This window comes from Monodelphis domestica, chromosome 1 (assembly GCF_027887165.1).
Source record: "Monodelphis domestica isolate mMonDom1 chromosome 1, mMonDom1.pri, whole genome shotgun sequence".
Taxonomy (NCBI): domain Eukaryota; kingdom Metazoa; phylum Chordata; class Mammalia; order Didelphimorphia; family Didelphidae; genus Monodelphis; species Monodelphis domestica.
The window spans coordinates 713,975,192-713,992,822 of record NC_077227.1 but is presented as its reverse complement, the minus strand read 5'-3'; the positions used below and the strand labels follow the sequence as shown (position 1 = coordinate 713,992,822).

General features: G+C 39.7%; 1 protein-coding gene across 2 annotated transcripts in view; it reads right to left on the bottom strand.

Moving 5' to 3' along the window:
* Window positions 1-15,081, bottom strand: part of CFDP1 (craniofacial development protein 1) — a 155,861-nt gene extending 140,780 nt beyond the window's left edge. Inside the window, exons 1-4 of one of the 2 annotated variants that reach the window (XM_001367608.4) lie at window positions 14,828-15,015; window positions 10,434-10,572; window positions 5,713-5,941; window positions 5,283-5,410 (exon numbers count right to left, since the gene is read on the bottom strand). In XM_001367608.4, the coding sequence (XP_001367645.1) occupies window positions 5,283-5,410; window positions 5,713-5,941; window positions 10,434-10,572; window positions 14,828-14,891 (560 nt within the window). In that variant the 5' untranslated portion in view covers window positions 14,892-15,015. Of the gene's footprint in view, window positions 1-5,282; window positions 5,411-5,712; window positions 5,942-10,433; window positions 10,573-14,827 lie in introns of both variants that reach the window. The other variant, XM_007477399.3, reaches the window with a different exon arrangement.
* Window positions 15,082-17,631: the final 2,550 nt, after the last annotated feature.

Genomic DNA, 17,631 nt, shown 5'->3' with positions numbered 1-17,631 from the left:
ATGCAAGGATTCTATCCTTTATGCAACAAGGTGGTGAGGCAAGCCTTTACTTGCCTTAGATCTGTCCATCTTCTGAAAATGGTTTGGAAATATATCAAATCAAGAATTTAAAAGGCAAAAAGACAAAGAATCCTGTCTTAATCTACATAAATTCTGGTTTTCATTGGTTCATAAAGATGAAAAATGTGATGTATTTAAAATAAAGGGAAATTCTAACAGTAAAAGCACAAAGATAAGTCTGGGATTGGGTTAGGCAAGATTTCACATAGGAAAAATTGTATTCAATGCATTTTTTCCTTCTTTTTATCCCCTCTCTTTTCTTACTAAGAAGAGGAAATCTAACTTTAAAAATGTGTATTCTGAGAGCTTATCAAAAAGATATTTTGATCTGGCCTTTAGTAGTTTTCCCAGTCTGATTCCACTTGACAATATTAACACTTCTTCCCTTTCAGTCTTCTGGCTATTTGTCATCGACCCATTGGACTCCACATGAGCCAAGGAGATCTGAATCACAGTATTATACAAGAGTCTGCTTTCCAGCAGAAATACCTTTAGGTTCTCAGAGGCCTGACCATGAACTAAGACATAAGGGGGAAAGTTTAGAGCATCCAGCCCTAACATGCACAATGTGTATGAAATTCTTGACTGTGTAATAAGTAGTAAAAAGCATACTGAAGTGTAAGACATTTTTCAAGAACTCAGAGATAAAGACATCCCCCAAACCAACCATTTTGTAAAATAAAAGATTTGGTAAAACACTGCTGAAGCAAAATACTAAATTGCACTCAAGACACAGGACTCTTCAGATTACAACCAACATCATGTGGTCTGTTCAAGTCCCAACTCAGTTCCAGTTTTGTGTGTGTGTGTGTGTCCTGACTTGCTGTCTAGATTACAAATAGGCCAGATCACATTTAGTCAGAAAATGTAGATCTCTGTCCTAACAAGTCCATGCCACTTACTGAAAGCTGTTCATAAGCTGTTTTAAAGGGAGAAACCAACTGGCTGGATTTCTATTCCTTCTTCATTGTTGACTCCCAAAATTACAGGATTTTTATGGGGCTTAAATGAGGATTACCTCATGTAAAATTGCTTCATAACCTATAAAGTGCTACATAAATGTAAAATATTATAATAACTACAAATGCTCTCCTATCTCATGTATAATGTATACATAATGTATATAGGGATAGCAATAAATCTGTGATTTCACTGGTATAGGGAACTTCTCTGAGTAAGGAAACACTCTTAATCAATGCAGAGTGGCACCTTCTTAGACAGCTGCCTAGAACAACAGGTGATTCTGGGTCACACAGCTAGTATTTTCAAAAACATGCCTTGAATCTAGGGCTCCCTGGCTTCCAGCCCAGTTCCAATCTAATATGCCAAGCGGTCTCTACATGGACACATACAAAGGTATGTCAATCAAGGCTTCCTCTTACTATGCCTCTCCACAAATACAAAATATAGTCCCTCTCTTATACCAAGCACAGCTAGAGCAGGCTCATAACATTGTATAAAAACGCAGTGATAGTTTGCCAGCCCTCCTGTGATTCTGCAAAGAATTCACTGCTCAGTGTGTTTCTGATTTTCTATTTCAAAAAAGCCATCTCCCAAGGAAAGTTCTAAAGAACTCTGCCCTGAAGCAGGAGAGAGGGCTTCCAGCTAACGCAAGGTAGGGAGGCATGCTGTGTCCCAATGGGCTGTTGAATCCCTGCAGGTGTTTTACCAGGGGCCTAGAACTGAATTCAGAGAAGCAACGTACAGGGTGACTAAGAGGTGGGGGGGCAGAAAAAGAGTGGTAGGCATTCTTTCTCCTGATCAACTCTATACAGATGCTTCCCAGGGCTCTGCATTCAGCCTTGCTTTCTCTCCTGTGCTCCATCCTCTCTCACCAACTACCCCGTGAACATTTCAAATGGATATCCTGAAGGCACCTATAATTGCCCATATACAGGGCAGCACTCACTATCTCCCCAACTACGCCTGCCCCACAGCAACCAAGGGTTGTGTCTGTGGTCATGCTCTACTCCTCCGTCTTCCCCATCCCCCACAGCCAGTGGGCAGTTAAGACTCATGGACTGGAGCTTCTCGACTTCTCCTTCACCTGTCCCTTTGCTTGGCTCTCTTGCCACCCTTCCTCAAGTGCTGCCTGGACTCCCTGTCTCAAAACTTGCCTTCTACAAGGCCTCCTTCCCACAACTATCAGAGATATTTCTAAAGCACAGCACTGCCCAGGTCACTTCCCTGCTCAACATAATCTCATGCTATTACTTACAGCCTTTCACAACCTCGCCTCAACATCTTCCTCAGTTTGTTCTCCTTCACATATTCATCACTGGTGTAGCCAAAAGGGCCTTCTGGGTGCTCCTGGCCCACAACATCCTGTCTCCTGTGCTTACCATGCCCTCCCTTCCCACTGCTGCCTCCTCCCCAAATCAGCTGCTGCAGGGCCACCCTGTGGGAGCCGCCTGGCATTTACTTGTATTGTATGCATACTTATTTTGTATCTGATTATTGTACATGTTGATTCCCCACACAGAACATAAGCTCCCTCAGGACAGCGGCGATTGTCTTGGTGCCCAACACACAGGAGGGGCTTAACCAATAACAACCCAGACATTTAGTATTTATGTGACCTCAGGTAAGTGACTTAATATTTCTGGGCTTCTTCATTTGTAAAATGAGAACATTAGACTAGATGATCTCAAGGTCTCTTCCAGATTAGAGTCTAAGATCTCATTTGTCTCTGACCAACCAAATGGCTGACATTTGCATCTGGAAAAGCCCTCAATGCTAGTTTTCAAATAGTGAGAGAAGATTCAGCTACAAAAATATCCATGTTCTGGGCTAAGGTTAAGTTCTAGTTTAATGTTTGCTCAAGAGACAACATTAATACCAAAAGTCCTGCCTATCTAAGCCATTCATGCATGTGCTTTCAACAAAAATGCTATTTTAGCCTTATTTTCACTGGTTCAGAACTTCCTGCAAAGTCATGATTTAGAACAGTAATTCTTGATGCCTGGCCTGTGCCAAAAAGGTGAATCATTTAGGAAAGTATGTGCTAACAGATTCAACTAGCTTTATAATAGGGAAAGATAAAAATAATAGTTTTCTGAATTTCAATAAACCATTTAGAAATAATACTTTTCAAGTATTAAGAAAAAAAACAGGGAAAAGTCAAAATTTAGCATTTAAAATGCAAGAGATGATTGTAAAGATATAACAAGTCTAATTACCAAACCATTTATGATTAATCACTTTAACTGCTTCCTTGTAATCCTTGGGAAGATAGACAAATACTACTTTGTTTCACAAATACAAAAACAAAAGAAATCAAGAGAATACCAAGAAAATAATAGACTCAAATTCAGGCAAGTCAGAATCTGCTTCCTGGGTTAAAATCCAGTGCTCCTTTGTGTGGACTGGGTTTAAGGTTTAGGTTTTTTGTCTTTCTTTGTCATTCCAGAGCTTAAGAGTACCTGGCACTTAGTAGGAGCTAAATAAATGTCTGACTTCACTTGCTGATTTTTTTCTCTTATTCTATTTCTTTCTCAAAACAAACAAAAAAATCCAACACTGATATAAGAGAAGACTTCATGAAAAAAGGGAAAAGGATACAAATGGAAACCTAAGTCATATAAAAACAAATTATATCAATAAAATCCTATTTCTGTGAAATTCAGTGTTGAGGTTTCCTAGGAATGCACTCACCAACAGTTGACATTCAATTTGAAGCACTAAAAGCTCAAGATAAAAGTGTTTTGTTTTGTTTTAATAATAATTTCTTCGCCATGTCCACAGATGTTTTTGGATGGAGGGATATATGCTGCCCTCTCCTGACAGAACACAGATTATACAGCTACTCTAGATGAGGAATAGTTAACATGAGGTCTGGGAACTTGTTTTAACATGTTACTAATTGTATATGAGTAAATTTAGTTTCTTTTGTACTTCTATCTATTTTATTTTATTTTTTGCATTTAAAAACATGATTTGGAGGAGGGGTCCAAGACACAGAAAAGGTTTAAGAACTCCTGTTCTAGGTGTTGACCCTATCTTTAAAAAGGAAAAAGGACCAACAAGGTTTTTAAACCAATGAAATTGGTTGCAGGAAAACCATATTAGCACAAATAAGAAGATTTACAACACTAAAGAGGCAGAAAATCTAGTGTTTTCTCATAACAATAGGAATTCACCAATTCATCTTCTGCACAAATGGTTTTTAGTCCCCGGAAAAGTTACCAAGAATCTTCTCTTAGCTTAGCTATCATTGGTGCTCTGAGGGAAGCAAATGAGGCTTCATGAGCTATGGCTTCAGATAGGTTTGAAAACCTGTGGTAGATAAATATAGTATGATGGAACAGAATGCCGTATTAATGTAATTTATGGACTAATATGTATTTCACTTATAAGCACTTTCACTGACATTACCAATGATTTTGTCAGTGTCTTGGTCAACCTGATCATGCAAACTGAGTGACAAAAATTCAGACTGGCTTATTGATCATCATCAGAAATATGCTCTTTGGGGATAGCTAGGCAGCTCAGTGGATAGAGAGCCAAGCCTGGAGACAGAAGGACCTGGATTCAAATCTGGCCTCAGACTCTTCCTAGCTGTAGGACCCTGGGCAAGTCACTGAAACCCTACTGCCTAGCCCTTACCACTTTTCTACCTTGGAACCAATACACAGTACTGATTCTAAGACAGAAAGTAAGGATTTTTAAAAAGAAAGAAATAAAATATGCTCTTCACAAAGACCCTGCTGACCTCTAAAAATGTAGCCCTGTTACTATCAATCTGCTAGAGCTACAAACACCATTGGGGAATCAGAGGCACCACTCAGCTGTTATCTACATCCAAAAGGAGTCTAGTCAGTTCAGCACATCCAGACTACATTTGATTTAAGGTAAATAATTACCATCAGTTAACTCAAAAGCAAGAGAAAGACTAAATTCCTTTTCGTGAACAAGAGGCTTTATCTGAGAGTCCAAAGCTTCACAGGCTATTCACCTTCTCAGATGAATATAATGAAGAAGAAAATGAATTATCCAAGGCCAGAAAGCTATAGCAATCAACAATCATACTTGACCCCTCCTGGCTCACATTTCTTGCCTTCTAATTGGCAGGCTACATCACCCTACCTACCTACCTTTCTTGAAGTCTATATATAAGGACCTTCACATTACACCGACTTTGGCCCTGAGAATGGAATTTTAACCTCATCTGTAAGCTCTCAAAGGACCTAAAATGCTTCCCAATACAATGAAGGTCACCTTACCTGACCTCTTCGCCAGCAAAATCAAACACCCTGGTGATTTTCACTTTTTCACTTTTGCTAGGTTGTTCTGGCTCTTTTGCGGTCACATGGAACTTGTCTGAATTCCTCTCTTGGCCTTCTCCTTCTGTCTACAAAACAGAGCAAAAAATCTGGTGAGTTCCACCAGGTGGTAAAAGACCCAACAGATGGTTCTGGCAAGCAGTTCACAGCTGGTTCACCTCTCATGTAAATAAAACCTCACAAAGGAATTCCATTCCTAAGCTCTGTCATTTGGGAAGGATACTTTTCTTTGCAATTGTAGCAGGGAGGAAGACAACAGATGCAAGCTGATTTTTACCACTGATTTTATACCTCAGTTTCAGGGTAATCCACACAAAAAAATCCAGAACAATTCTAGAGAAACATTCACATTAGCTCTGTCTCCACTCACCTTCACTTGGCTTCTTGGAGGTCGAACCTGTGTTTTTGGTCCCACATCACTGAGGAAGCTTGCCCAGAGGGCATCATCTTGTCTTTTTTTCTCCTCCTCTGATGTAATGCTCTTTTCTGGTTCCACTGCTTTCTCTTCCTCTTCACCACTCTTTCCTTCTATTTCTGCTTCTATCTTGTCTTCTGTCTCTTCCTGGGCTTCTACTAAGAGCCCACCTTTTTTTCTCTTCCTAAGTACCAACACAGTCAGAAAAGGAAAAGAGAGACAATATAGGGAAATGGAAATTACTACTATCTTAGAGAATTCTTTGCTATGCAAGTTTAGAGAAAAGAGATCACCAAGTCATTTGGAAGATTCTAAATTCAGATTAAAGGAGGTGGTAATTTTATTTTTAGTATTAACCAATCAGTCAACAAGCATTTCTTAAACATATAATCACAATGTTGATAAGCTAGTATTTATGTGACACTTTAGGGGTTGCAAAGCACTCATACTACCTTGAGTTCTATCCCCATTAAAGTGAAATGACTTGCCCAGCTGATAGGTGTATGAGTAAGGACCTGAACTCAGGTCTTCCTGACTCCACTGCAGTGCTCTAACCAGTACTCTATCTACTTCATTTCTTCTGGTGCCTTACTATTCTAAGAGATCAATGCTGTAGAAAATCTGGAAAAACAGATGCAAAGAATGGAAGCTTGGAGATCTGTCCATCAAGGAAAAATTCCAGAGGAGAATGTGAACTGGAGAAGTCAGTTAAACAGGAAGACACAAACGGCTTCTTTTGGACTCTTTTTCCTGATACTTGAGGAGGAAAAGCTAAGGAGATTTCTCTGCCTTTTGGTTACTGATTTCTCTCTGAAATATTTGGAGCTTGGCTCTGAAGACCTTTCAAAGCTGTTAAGAACATCTCTCACAAAATACTTTTTAAGTATCATTTTAAGATTTACAATCATTTTACATTTTACATTTAAGATTACAAAACCATTTTAAGATTTACAATAGATCAGGGAAAATTCGGAAATTCCTCTCTCCTATCCAAATTCTCTTACCCCTCCTCCCTTAAAATAAACCCCTGAGCAGATTGGCTAACATGACAGCAATGGAAAATAATGAATGCTGGAGGGGATGTAGCAAAGTTGGGACATTAATGTATTCCTGGTGGAGTTGTGAATTGATCCAACCATTCTGGAGGGCAATTTGGAACTATGCCCAAATGGCACTAAAAGACTATCTGCCCTTTGATCCAGCCATAGCACTGCTGGGTTTGTACTCCAAAGAGATAATAAGGAAAAAGACGTGTACAAGAATATTCATGGCTGCGCTCTTTGTGGTGGCAAAAAATTGGAAAATATGGGGATGCCCTTCACTTGGGGAATGGCTGAACAAATTGCGGTATATGTTGGTGCTGGAATACTATTGTGCTCAAAGGAATAATAAAGTGGAGGAATTCCATGTGAACTGGAAAGACCTCTGGGAAGTGATGCAGAGTGAAAGGAGCAGAACCAGGAGAACATTATACACAGAGACTGATACACTGTGGCACAATTGAATGTAATGGACCTCTCTACTAGCAACAATGCAATGATCCAGAACAATTCTGAGGGCCTTATGAGAAAGAACACTATCCAAATCCAGAGAAAGAACTGTGGGAGTAGAAACACAAAAGAAAAACAACTGCTTGACTTACATGGGTCAAGGGGGATAAAATTGTGGATGTAGACTCTAAATAAACATCCCAGTATAAACATCAACAACATGGAAATAAGTTCTGATCAAGGTCACATGTAATACCCAGTGGAATTGTGTGTTGGTATGGGAAGGGAGGGGGGATGGGAGGGAGGGATAGAATATGATTTTTGTAACTAAGGAATAATGTTTGAAATTGACCAAATAAAATTTAAAAAATAAATTTAAAATAAACTAAACCCCTGTTTCTAACAATTTAGAGAGTGAGTTATCATTCTGAATCCCAGCCTGACTCCAACTGACAAGGTTAGGGAGGAGGGAGAAAGAATACTGCTTTCTCATTACCTTATTGCTCAGTGTGCTTGCCCAACAACCCCAAATTACCATAAATAACCTAACAAAAGGAACACCTAATACATTATGTATGTGCTGAAGACTGTATCAAGTACCAGGGATACAAATAAAAAAGCAGTCACTACCTTCAAGACACAATCTAGATGGGGAGAAAACATAGACATCAGTTAGGCAAAGAAGACAAAGGATAGTCTTGGAAAGGGACATGAGTAGATGGGGAAAACTACAAAGGCCTCTTTCCAACAGTAGCTAGTGCTTGAACTGACTCATAAAGAAGTTAAGGAGTCTAAGGTGAAGGGGGAAAGCATCTCAGGCAGGGGGAAAAGTCAGGAAAAAGGGGAGGAGAGAAGGGACAGGGTGTCATATATGAGAAAAAGTCAGTAGGCCAGTACAGCTAGTCAGCAGAGGCCATGGAGGGAATAATATATTAAAGGGATAGAAAATGGCCCATTGGGAAGAAGAGTCTATATTTGATTCTAAGAGTAACAGGAAGCCATTGGCATTTCCCAAGTAAATGGGATGATGTGGTTACATCTACACTTCAGAAAAATCCTTTGGTGATCCTATCAGATCCCATGGATTTAATAATCATCCTATGCAGATGCTTCCTAGATCTACTTATTCACCCCTAGTCTCTACTGGGCTCCAGTTGTACATCAATGACTATCTACTAAACATTTTAAACTAATCATCTTCTGCATATGCAACTAGTGCAAAAGTGGAACTCATTTTTTTTCCTCTCAAACCCACCCCTCTTCCTACACTTACTATGCAGGGTGCCATCATCCTTGCAAGCTTGGATATCATCCACTACTTCTCTTTCTCACTTGGTCTAGCTAATCAGTTGCCAAATCTTTTGTAATTTCTTTCTCTACAACATCTCTTGCTTATTATCTCTCCTCTGTATCTGCACACTTACAACTTAGTTCAAATCCTCATCACCCCTAACCTGGACTATTGCAATAGCCTTTAAATAGTTTTTATCTTTTTAAAAAAATATTTTTATTGATCTTTCATTTTTACATCAACTAATAATCTCTGTGTAGAGCCATCCCTTCTAACAATGAATATTTTTAGAAGAAAGAGAAATAGGAAGAGAAAAGAAAAGAGTGCATAGGCAAAGCCTTAGGAACAGTCAGTAGGCAAAACTTGGATGAAGATCCAGCAAAGAAGTCCAAGAAGGTAGTCCATGCTGACTTATCCTGATTTGTTCCAGCCCTAAAAACTTCTCTTTTCAAATGAACTATTTGATCCTAGGAGTAAATGAAAGAGAATAAGTGGGCAGAGAATCTTAATGTAGACTGGAAAGGAAGAAAATGAAAAAAGAATTGAAATTTTATGTTCTGAGAGAGGTTAATTTAAATGTAAAAATAGTTATTAGGCAAGTATAGTTGGTTATATTGACGATGATTATATAATGTAATTTTTAAAAAATTTACCTTTTCATTTCATTACCTCTTTTTTGAGGCAGACTTATGTTACTGAGCTATGAGAATGGGTGATAAAAATTATATCCCAAAGTATATGTCTGGCCCTTAAAGACTGATCCTTTCAGAATGGAGTCACCGTTCAAATAAATCTCCCCTATTCCCTTAGATTCAGGGTATACTTATTCCTTCTTTCCCTGGCCCTACAAGTTTTTATTCAATGTCATGTCACAGAAGTGGTTTGTCAGGTACTAATATATATATATATTTTTTAACATATGGACTGGATAAAACAGTATGAGTTTTTAAACTCTTCCTCTAGCAAAGGTTGAGAATAGAGAATGCCAGACTTGGAACCAAGTGGAACCTAAATCAATTAGTGGGCAAGTCTCTTAATCTATTTCTCTGCCTCAGCTTCCTCATCTGTAAAATCAGAATAATAATAGCAACTACCTTGTAAGATTATTGTGAAAAGCACATGAGAATGTATGTGAAGAGCTCTGTAAAAACTCAGCACACTTTTAATAAACTAATGTCAGGTATTTAAAAACTTTCCCTTTATGAAATAAATTACTTTTATATTAGTTATTCTTTAAGACATATTTCTTGATTTCTCTAATTGTTGGTTCATCTGTCCCCAAATTATTGCATCTCTATTTTGCAAATATCCTAAATTTCCTTCCCTGTGAAGATGCTACAGCACCCAGTAAGAGTCTTCTGGGATGCCTCACATTTGCATTTGTATCCCTAGCACTCAGCACAGTGCCAACACATAGAATGCATTTAATAAATGTTTATTGGTGAACTGGCTTTCCCCTAAATCCTCTGAGTAAATCAATAGCCTATTTTCACTTTTGTGGGGGAAAAAAGTCAGACACAGAAAAAATGGGAACTAAAGTTACACAATATTTCATAGTAGAGGAAGGGTCAAACTAGAGGTCTCATAGATGATGGCTTAGCCCATCTTCATTTCAAATCAGGAATCCCTTAATACTTGATATCTTGTATCCTTTCCATTAATTAAACTTATTCTTTTGCTTTCATGACACCCACACAATCAAAGGAAAGCAAAAGGATGGCTATTTCCTAGTGGAGTTTAAGTCTCTAACATGGACCAACTGAAAGGTTTATAGACTCCTAGTGCCAATGATTGGTTTCAGTAAGTATATCACTGCCAGAAAAGTCACATCTAAAAGCACAAATGAATGCCAGGGGCCCATCACAGACTCTGAAACACTGAGGAAGCAGGGTTACCTGGGGACAACACCTGCAGACTTCCTTTTTTTCTCTTTGGAATTCCCTTTTTTGCCTTTGTTTTCCTGTGTCTCCACTTCATCTTCCACTTCATCTTCCTTCACTAACTCACTCACATCATCTTCACTATATTCTCCACCTGAAATCACACAATATCATTAAAAGTCAATAACCACCTGGATACAAAGATGATGGCTTTATCTACCAAATAAGAGAATTCCCAGCAAGAAAAGAAAGTCAGTGACAATCAAAGATAGCAAAGAGGAAGAAAGCAGAACAATTCAACTCTTTCATACAACCACTCCAATAAAAATTGAGGAAGAGCACCAGATTAATGGTTATTGGGAAGTCCACGGGGAAACTGCAATGAGTAACTTTTCCCAGTCAAGGATGGCCTTGGAGAAAGGCATCCCCCTGCAGACACTAGAGAAAAGGACAGGCAGGAAAATCCAAGCCTGCACACAGACTAAAAGGAAGCAGAAGTTAGGAAGCCTGGATGCCTGATTGTGGACTTTTCCAGAACAAGGAAAGGCTGAGGCTATAAATGTCTAGTAGAGCAGAAGCAAGTCTGGAGTATTCTGGCTCTGACCTAGGAAAGCTTAAAAGTGTACTTACAGGGCATGGGCCAGGAACTGTTTACTGGAGCTCCAAATAGGAGTTAGCCTACACTTATGTCACTCAGACCTCTCCTGGGATTAAGAGGGCAAAAAACTCAAACTGGGAGAACACCAAGAGGATTGAACCCTAGATCAAAGCACATTGAGCACTAAAATTTAAGGTTACCCTAATAAGGTGCTCAAAGAACATGGCACTCAATAATGCAAAGCAACAGAAGGACCCCATATAATATATAGCCAAGACCAAACAAGACACCACCCACTCCCACCAAAAGTGCACAGGGTCTGGCCATGACTCAAAGTTCCAACTCAGAAAGAGGCTGGAAAAAGGAATAAACAAAAGATCCAGAAAAAAAAAAGAAATATTGTTAATAGGAGAATAGCCAAGATATGAAACCAAAAGAAGAGAATAGGTATCAGTTCATTTGCTTTATTGGTGTTTCAAAAACCAGATCCTAGTTTCATTAGCTGATTATGGTGGTGTTTTTGCTTTCAATCATTAATCTCTTCTTTTTTACTTTGATGTTTTAGTTGGGGTTTCTTGATTTACTATTTTTCTAGATCGTTTTTTGATAGCATACCCAATTCATTGATCTGTTCTTTCTCTCTTTTGTGGTTAATCATGTTGAGATATATTTTCCTTAAGAACTGCTTTGGCTTCATTCCCTAAATTTTGGTCTGTTATACCCTTTTCCCCATTTTCTTTTGTCAAATGTAATATAAAGTTAGAAAGGAGTTAATCAATGGGGCAAAAATCTTTTTATAAGGTTTCTCTGATAAGGGCCTCATGTCTAAGATATATAAGGAACTGACTGGATATATACACATATCTATTACATATATATACACACAAACACACAATTTGTATGCACCATTCCCCGATATAGTCAAAAGGCATAACTAGGCAGTTTTCAAAAGAAAAAAATTCAAGCTATCAACAGATTTGAAAAAAATGCTTCAAATTAATAATAATTAGAGAAATGAAATTTCAAGTAACTCAAGCACCATCCCTCAGATTGGCAACTTTGACCAAAAAAAAGAAAATTATTACTGTTGGAGGAGCTATAAGAAAAACAAGCATGCTAATGCACAGTTGGTAAAAAAAGTAAAATTATCCTGAGGGCATGTTAGGATGAAACTGGAAGGTGGCCCAAAAAAGAAGATAGAAAAGATTTTTAAAGATTTAAAAAACCCTTTCTATACTCAAGATGAGCAGAGCAATCACATTTGGATTATGATATCACCAGCTCAGATGTATTGGCAAAAGAGGAAGCAATGGCACTAATGAGGATAATGTGGAGAAAAGGGAGAAGAAAAACTCTTGAGGCCAAGTACTGCTTCTTTTTTAATCTCTGACTCCTAGGACCTGGCACATAGTAGGCACTTAATGACTGACTAGACTGACTACTAATTAACTGAAAAGCAACTAGATTAGATCAAATATGCACAGAGGAAGGATTTGCTGAACACAAACCATTGTAAGAATCCTGAGGGAGTAGTTCAGTTCACCAGGAAGCCAAAGGAGAAGCCCACAACTTTTTTTTTTTAAACCCTTACCTTTCGTCTTAGAATCAATGCTGTGTTTTGGGTCTAAGGCAGAAGAGTGGTAAGGGCTAAGCAATGGGGGCCTGTCAATCCACTGAGCCAACCAGCTTCTCCCCCAACTTATTAATGTCCTCAAAAGCCAATCAACAAAACATTAACACCTGCCACTCTATAGGAAAACTTTCCACCTTTACATAAAATTTTTATTAACATTTAAATAACATTGAGGGCCTCTTTGGTGAGGGTATCAATAGGAAAAACTCAGGTTTTGACAATACACAATATAATTTATTGATTAGAGAAGCATCAGATTGCTAAACTCAATTTTAAAGGCTAACAAGGTGCTTCCCATACATATATGGACGTTACACAAGATTCCTTTGAGATACAGTGGAAAGTGTTTTGGCTTTCCCAATCACAAGACCTGAGTTCTAGTCCTAATTTTTCCTAACTTATTACTTGGGTAACTTGACCAAATTTCTCTCCTCAGAGTCTGGGTCTCAGTTTCCTTACAAAATAATGAGGTTGAACTAAATGATCTCTAACCTTGAAAAATCTTATTTATTCTAATTACTGTTTCTTTCCACAAAACTCCCCTGTTCAACTTGGAGGCAGCAAAGCACAACAGAAAGAGCACTGGATATAGAGGATAAAATACTTAGGTTCAAATGACCACTCCTCTTCAGTCTCCTGAATTGCCTTTAGATTCCCTTGTTTCCCTCAAATTTAGCTCAAGCCCCAACTCCAGAAGCAATTCCCCCATTTCCCCAGTTAGTACCTTCAGCAAGCCTCTCTTAAATTTACTTTGTATTTATTCTGTATATATTTTGCATTTAGCATCCTACATGTATAGAATATAAAGTATATAACATAGTCAGAATATAAAGACATGTAAGTTATAATAAATGCTTGTTGAAACGCTAGTTCTACTTTTTTTTTTTTTAACTCTTGTCTTCCATCTAAGAATCAACACTGTGTATTGGTTCCAATGTAGAAGGGCAGTAAGGGCTAAACAAGTGATTTGTCCAGGGTCACATAAGTAGAAAGCATCTGAGGTCAAATTTGAATCTAGGGCCTCCCCTCTCCAGGCCTGTCTCTCTGTCCACTGAGCCCACCTGGCTGTCCCTAGCTCTGTTTATTATTAAGATTGATAGTAATAATAATAGTACATGGTATTTGTGAGACATTTAAAGATCAGCAGAGTCTTTTCAAATATTACTACAAATTACTACAGTTAGTGGGGCCTTAATTTCCTTATCCTTCTTATCTAAGGCTTAGCACAGTGACGAATGTGCATAGTCAGCTCTTGTCTTGATTTGTTAACAGCAATAATTGGTTCTGAGCTCCCTTTTCAGTCCCAAACTCTAAGGTTATTCTGTTAAACATAAATACATAAATTTATGCAAAAAAGTTTACTTTGAAAAAAAAATTCCTTCTCTATTTTCTTTGCCTTGTGAAGTTTTTAAAAAATGTACTATTAGGAGTAGCTAAGTAGCTCAGTGGATTGAAAACCAAGACTGCGGACCCAGGGTCCTAGGTTCAAATTTGAACTCAGACACCTGTGACACCAGGCGAGTCATTCAACTGCCACTGCCTAGCACTTACCCCTCTTCTGCCTTGGAACCAATACAGAGTATTGATACTAAAACGGAAGGTAAGAGGGTTGTTTTTTTGTTTGTTTGTTTTTGTTTTTGCATCAATGGAAGAAGAGGAGTCCTTCGGGATATCCGGGATTTCCTGCAATGAATGAACGAATCAGTGAGTGAATGAATGAATAAGCGGGTGAGTAACCTCGGGCATCTACCCCAGCTCGGAGATTCAGACTCTCAGCCCTGCCTGCATTTCTGTCGGGCTTTCCCTCTCGCCGGCCCCCAGAAGGACTCGCGCGGCGTGGGATGCAGGGATGCGCTCCAGGATGCCGAGAGTTCTGCTCTCTCCGCCCTGGGACAGCCTCTCCCGACGCACAGCACACGTTTCCCTGGAGACTGGGCCGACCCAGAGGAAAGAACAAACTCCCGCGGTAGGGTTTGGGTAGGGAGACGGGAGGGGACGGGGAGTGCCAGGCCGCGCGTGTGCGAGCGCGGGGTGGGGGTGGGGGACACCGGGCGCGCGCTCCGGGAGAGGGTAGAGCCGCGGAAGGGGAGCTGAAGTCCGAGGGGGCGGAGCGGGTCAGGTCTGGGACGCCGCTCTCACTCTCCTCAGGTCGCGCGCAGGTAGGTGGAGAACCCTCACCGGAGGGTACGTAGTCTTCGTCTTCCTCGGATGACGAGAAATCCTCTGTGTCGTAACCGTCCATGGTGTCGCGACCCGGAGCCTGCCTGCAGGACCAAAGGCGCCACCACCGAGAGGCCGAATTCCAAGGGAGGAACCATAGAGAAGAGGTGGAAGCGCGTGGCTAGAGAGGCTCAGTGGACTATACGCGTGCGCAGCACGAGCTGAAGTTCCGAGTGCGTCATTTCCGAGGCGGAAGCAGATAGTCCGAGCGGGGCTTGAGGGATCTGGTAGTTTTGTGAGTTCTAGTGTAGTGTTTTCCCTGCAACATGTCGCCCTGTGTGCGTAAGGAAGGGAAAAAATGTCAGGAGAGCACAGGTTTATGTATCGGTGGGCAACGTGCGTCATCTCCTTGGGCTCGACCTAGTATGGTGCCTTATTCAGGAGAATTATGGAGCATGCCACAGCCTTCCATCTACACATAACCCGAGTTAACTACTTAAAAAGAGGTGAAATTGGGCAAATAATAGGGGCTGAGATGGACCTGTGATTTCATTAGATGTAGAGGCCCCCATAGAACGCACATCCAATTCATCCTGAATTGGTTCGGACATGGTAGTTTTCTGCTGACTTTTCTGCGGTTTATAATCCTAAGAGACTCGCCTAGGGCACTGAGAAGCAATTTGCCCACTTATTAACTGTCTGCTGTATACCAGGAACTGTGGGAATACAAAGTAAGGTTAAGAAAAAACAGTCCCTGCCCTCCTCAGAAAACCTATGGTCTCTTGGGAAACATGTAAACTACCTACAAACTAGATAGAGATTTACGTTGGGTATAAATCACTCCTAAGAAAGACTAGGAATGGATTAAGGAGCCAGAGGTGGGACTTCCACCTAGGCTTTCCTGGCCCCAAAGCAGGTTCTATCCACTATGCCATTGTGACTGAATATGTAATTGAAATTTGGAATAAAAAAAAAAAGTACAGGCCCGTGATTTAAAACTGCCCATAATCACAAAGCAAGCTTGTGTCAAATGTGCCAGGGCTTTGACTTGAAGGCAGGACCTTTTTACACCAGTTCCTCCTGGAACACACACAAGAGTAAGCTCAAACCCTGTCCAATTTAGGCCTTTTTCTATTAGCCCAGTAGTGGCAAGCCTTTTGGAGATGGAGTGCTGTGTCCACCCACCCCCAGAGACGAGTGCCAGATGCACCCTGTTCCCTTCTAGGGGAGGAAGTGCTTCCACTGGGCTGTTGGGTAGAGGGTAGGTGAAGAGGAATGGGGTGGAGAAGGAAGCAGCTATGTCCTTATGAACTGGGGGGAGGGAGGACAGCTGATATCCACAGAAAGCACTTGGCAGTGCCATCTTTGGCACCCATGCTATAGGTTCATCATTACTACTCTAGCCTCCCCCTGCCTCTTTCCTTTGAGATGACTGTCAATTTACATTGTATCTATATGTACATTCTTGTCATTTGAATGTGAGCTCCTTGAGAGTACAGACTGTTTTAGCTTCTCTTTGCATCTTTGTGCTTGTTAACTGTCTCAGCAGCAAATCACATTTTTAAATTGATAAATATCCTTTGCTTTTAAAATGTTTTGATAATAGTATAATAAATGTTTGATACATGGGCATGCTGTTTTATATTAAGGTTTATCTCCTGGTACTGTATTCCTCCCTTTAGGAAGTCTTTCCCAACTACAGGGTGCAGCCTTCCTCCATTACTTTGCATTTCTTTTTTTTTTCTTTTTGTCTGTATTCTGTTACCTAACTAGGCTGTAAACTTGAGAATAGGAATTGTTTACATCTCACACTATATCTCTTGCACAGTTTAGCTGGCAATCAATGATTTTACCGACATTTGTTGATGTTATGGCAATACTTCTTAACAAAGATGAAGTTTTTTAGTATTTTCCCTCAAATTTTGGAACATAAGTAGAAATACTATAAGCGGAAGAAAGATGTATATCCTAATACCAGGAAAGGAGAGTTTCTGCCAAAGCATTTAAAATACGGTTCAGAAACACATTAGCCAGAGAATTTTGCGCCATTGAACTTGGGTTCAAATCCTGTCATTTCAGGCAAGTCAGTTAACCTCTGACCCTCATTTTCTTCATCTATAAAATAAAGGAGTTAAGACAAAATAGCTCCTAAGGTCTCCCAGAACTAAAATTTGTGACAATTGGGCATAGAGTGCTAGGCTTGCAGTCAGTCAGGAAGAAGGGATTGAATCCTGCCTGTGTGACCGTGGGCAATTTACTTACCTTTATAGCCTCTGTTAGTTGATTTATAAAGTGAGTTTGGTTTTGTTTGGCATAAAATTGAGGCTCCCTAATTGTGGGCTATATCCGAGAGCACCCAAAAATAAAATTCAGGAGGCCACTGCCCCCTCCCCTTTCTCTTTTGTATTAGAAAAATGGGAGGGGGTGGTGCAATCTTGTCCTGCAAGGAAAAGCTGTATAGCCCCCAAAATATTAGAATTCCCAGAAAAATGTTACTCTGAGAATTATACACTGGTTCCATCCTACAGTTTCAGTGATCTCTAAAGTGTTTTTAAACTCCTTAATCTGTTAACATTTCATCTCACAATAGAGTTCCATCTTGAAACAGCTAAAAAGCCAAGAAATCTGCTTCAAGAGATAGAAAATACAACACATGATAATATTGAAACGATAGAAAATCTTGTAAATGAAGAAGAAAAACCATATTAGATAGTCGTTTTCTGAAAGCTGTAAAGGTCTGATCACCTTATAGCAGTTTAAAAAATATTAAAGACTACAGTCATTCTCTATTTGCACCAAAGAAATAAAATTCCAGCCTAAAG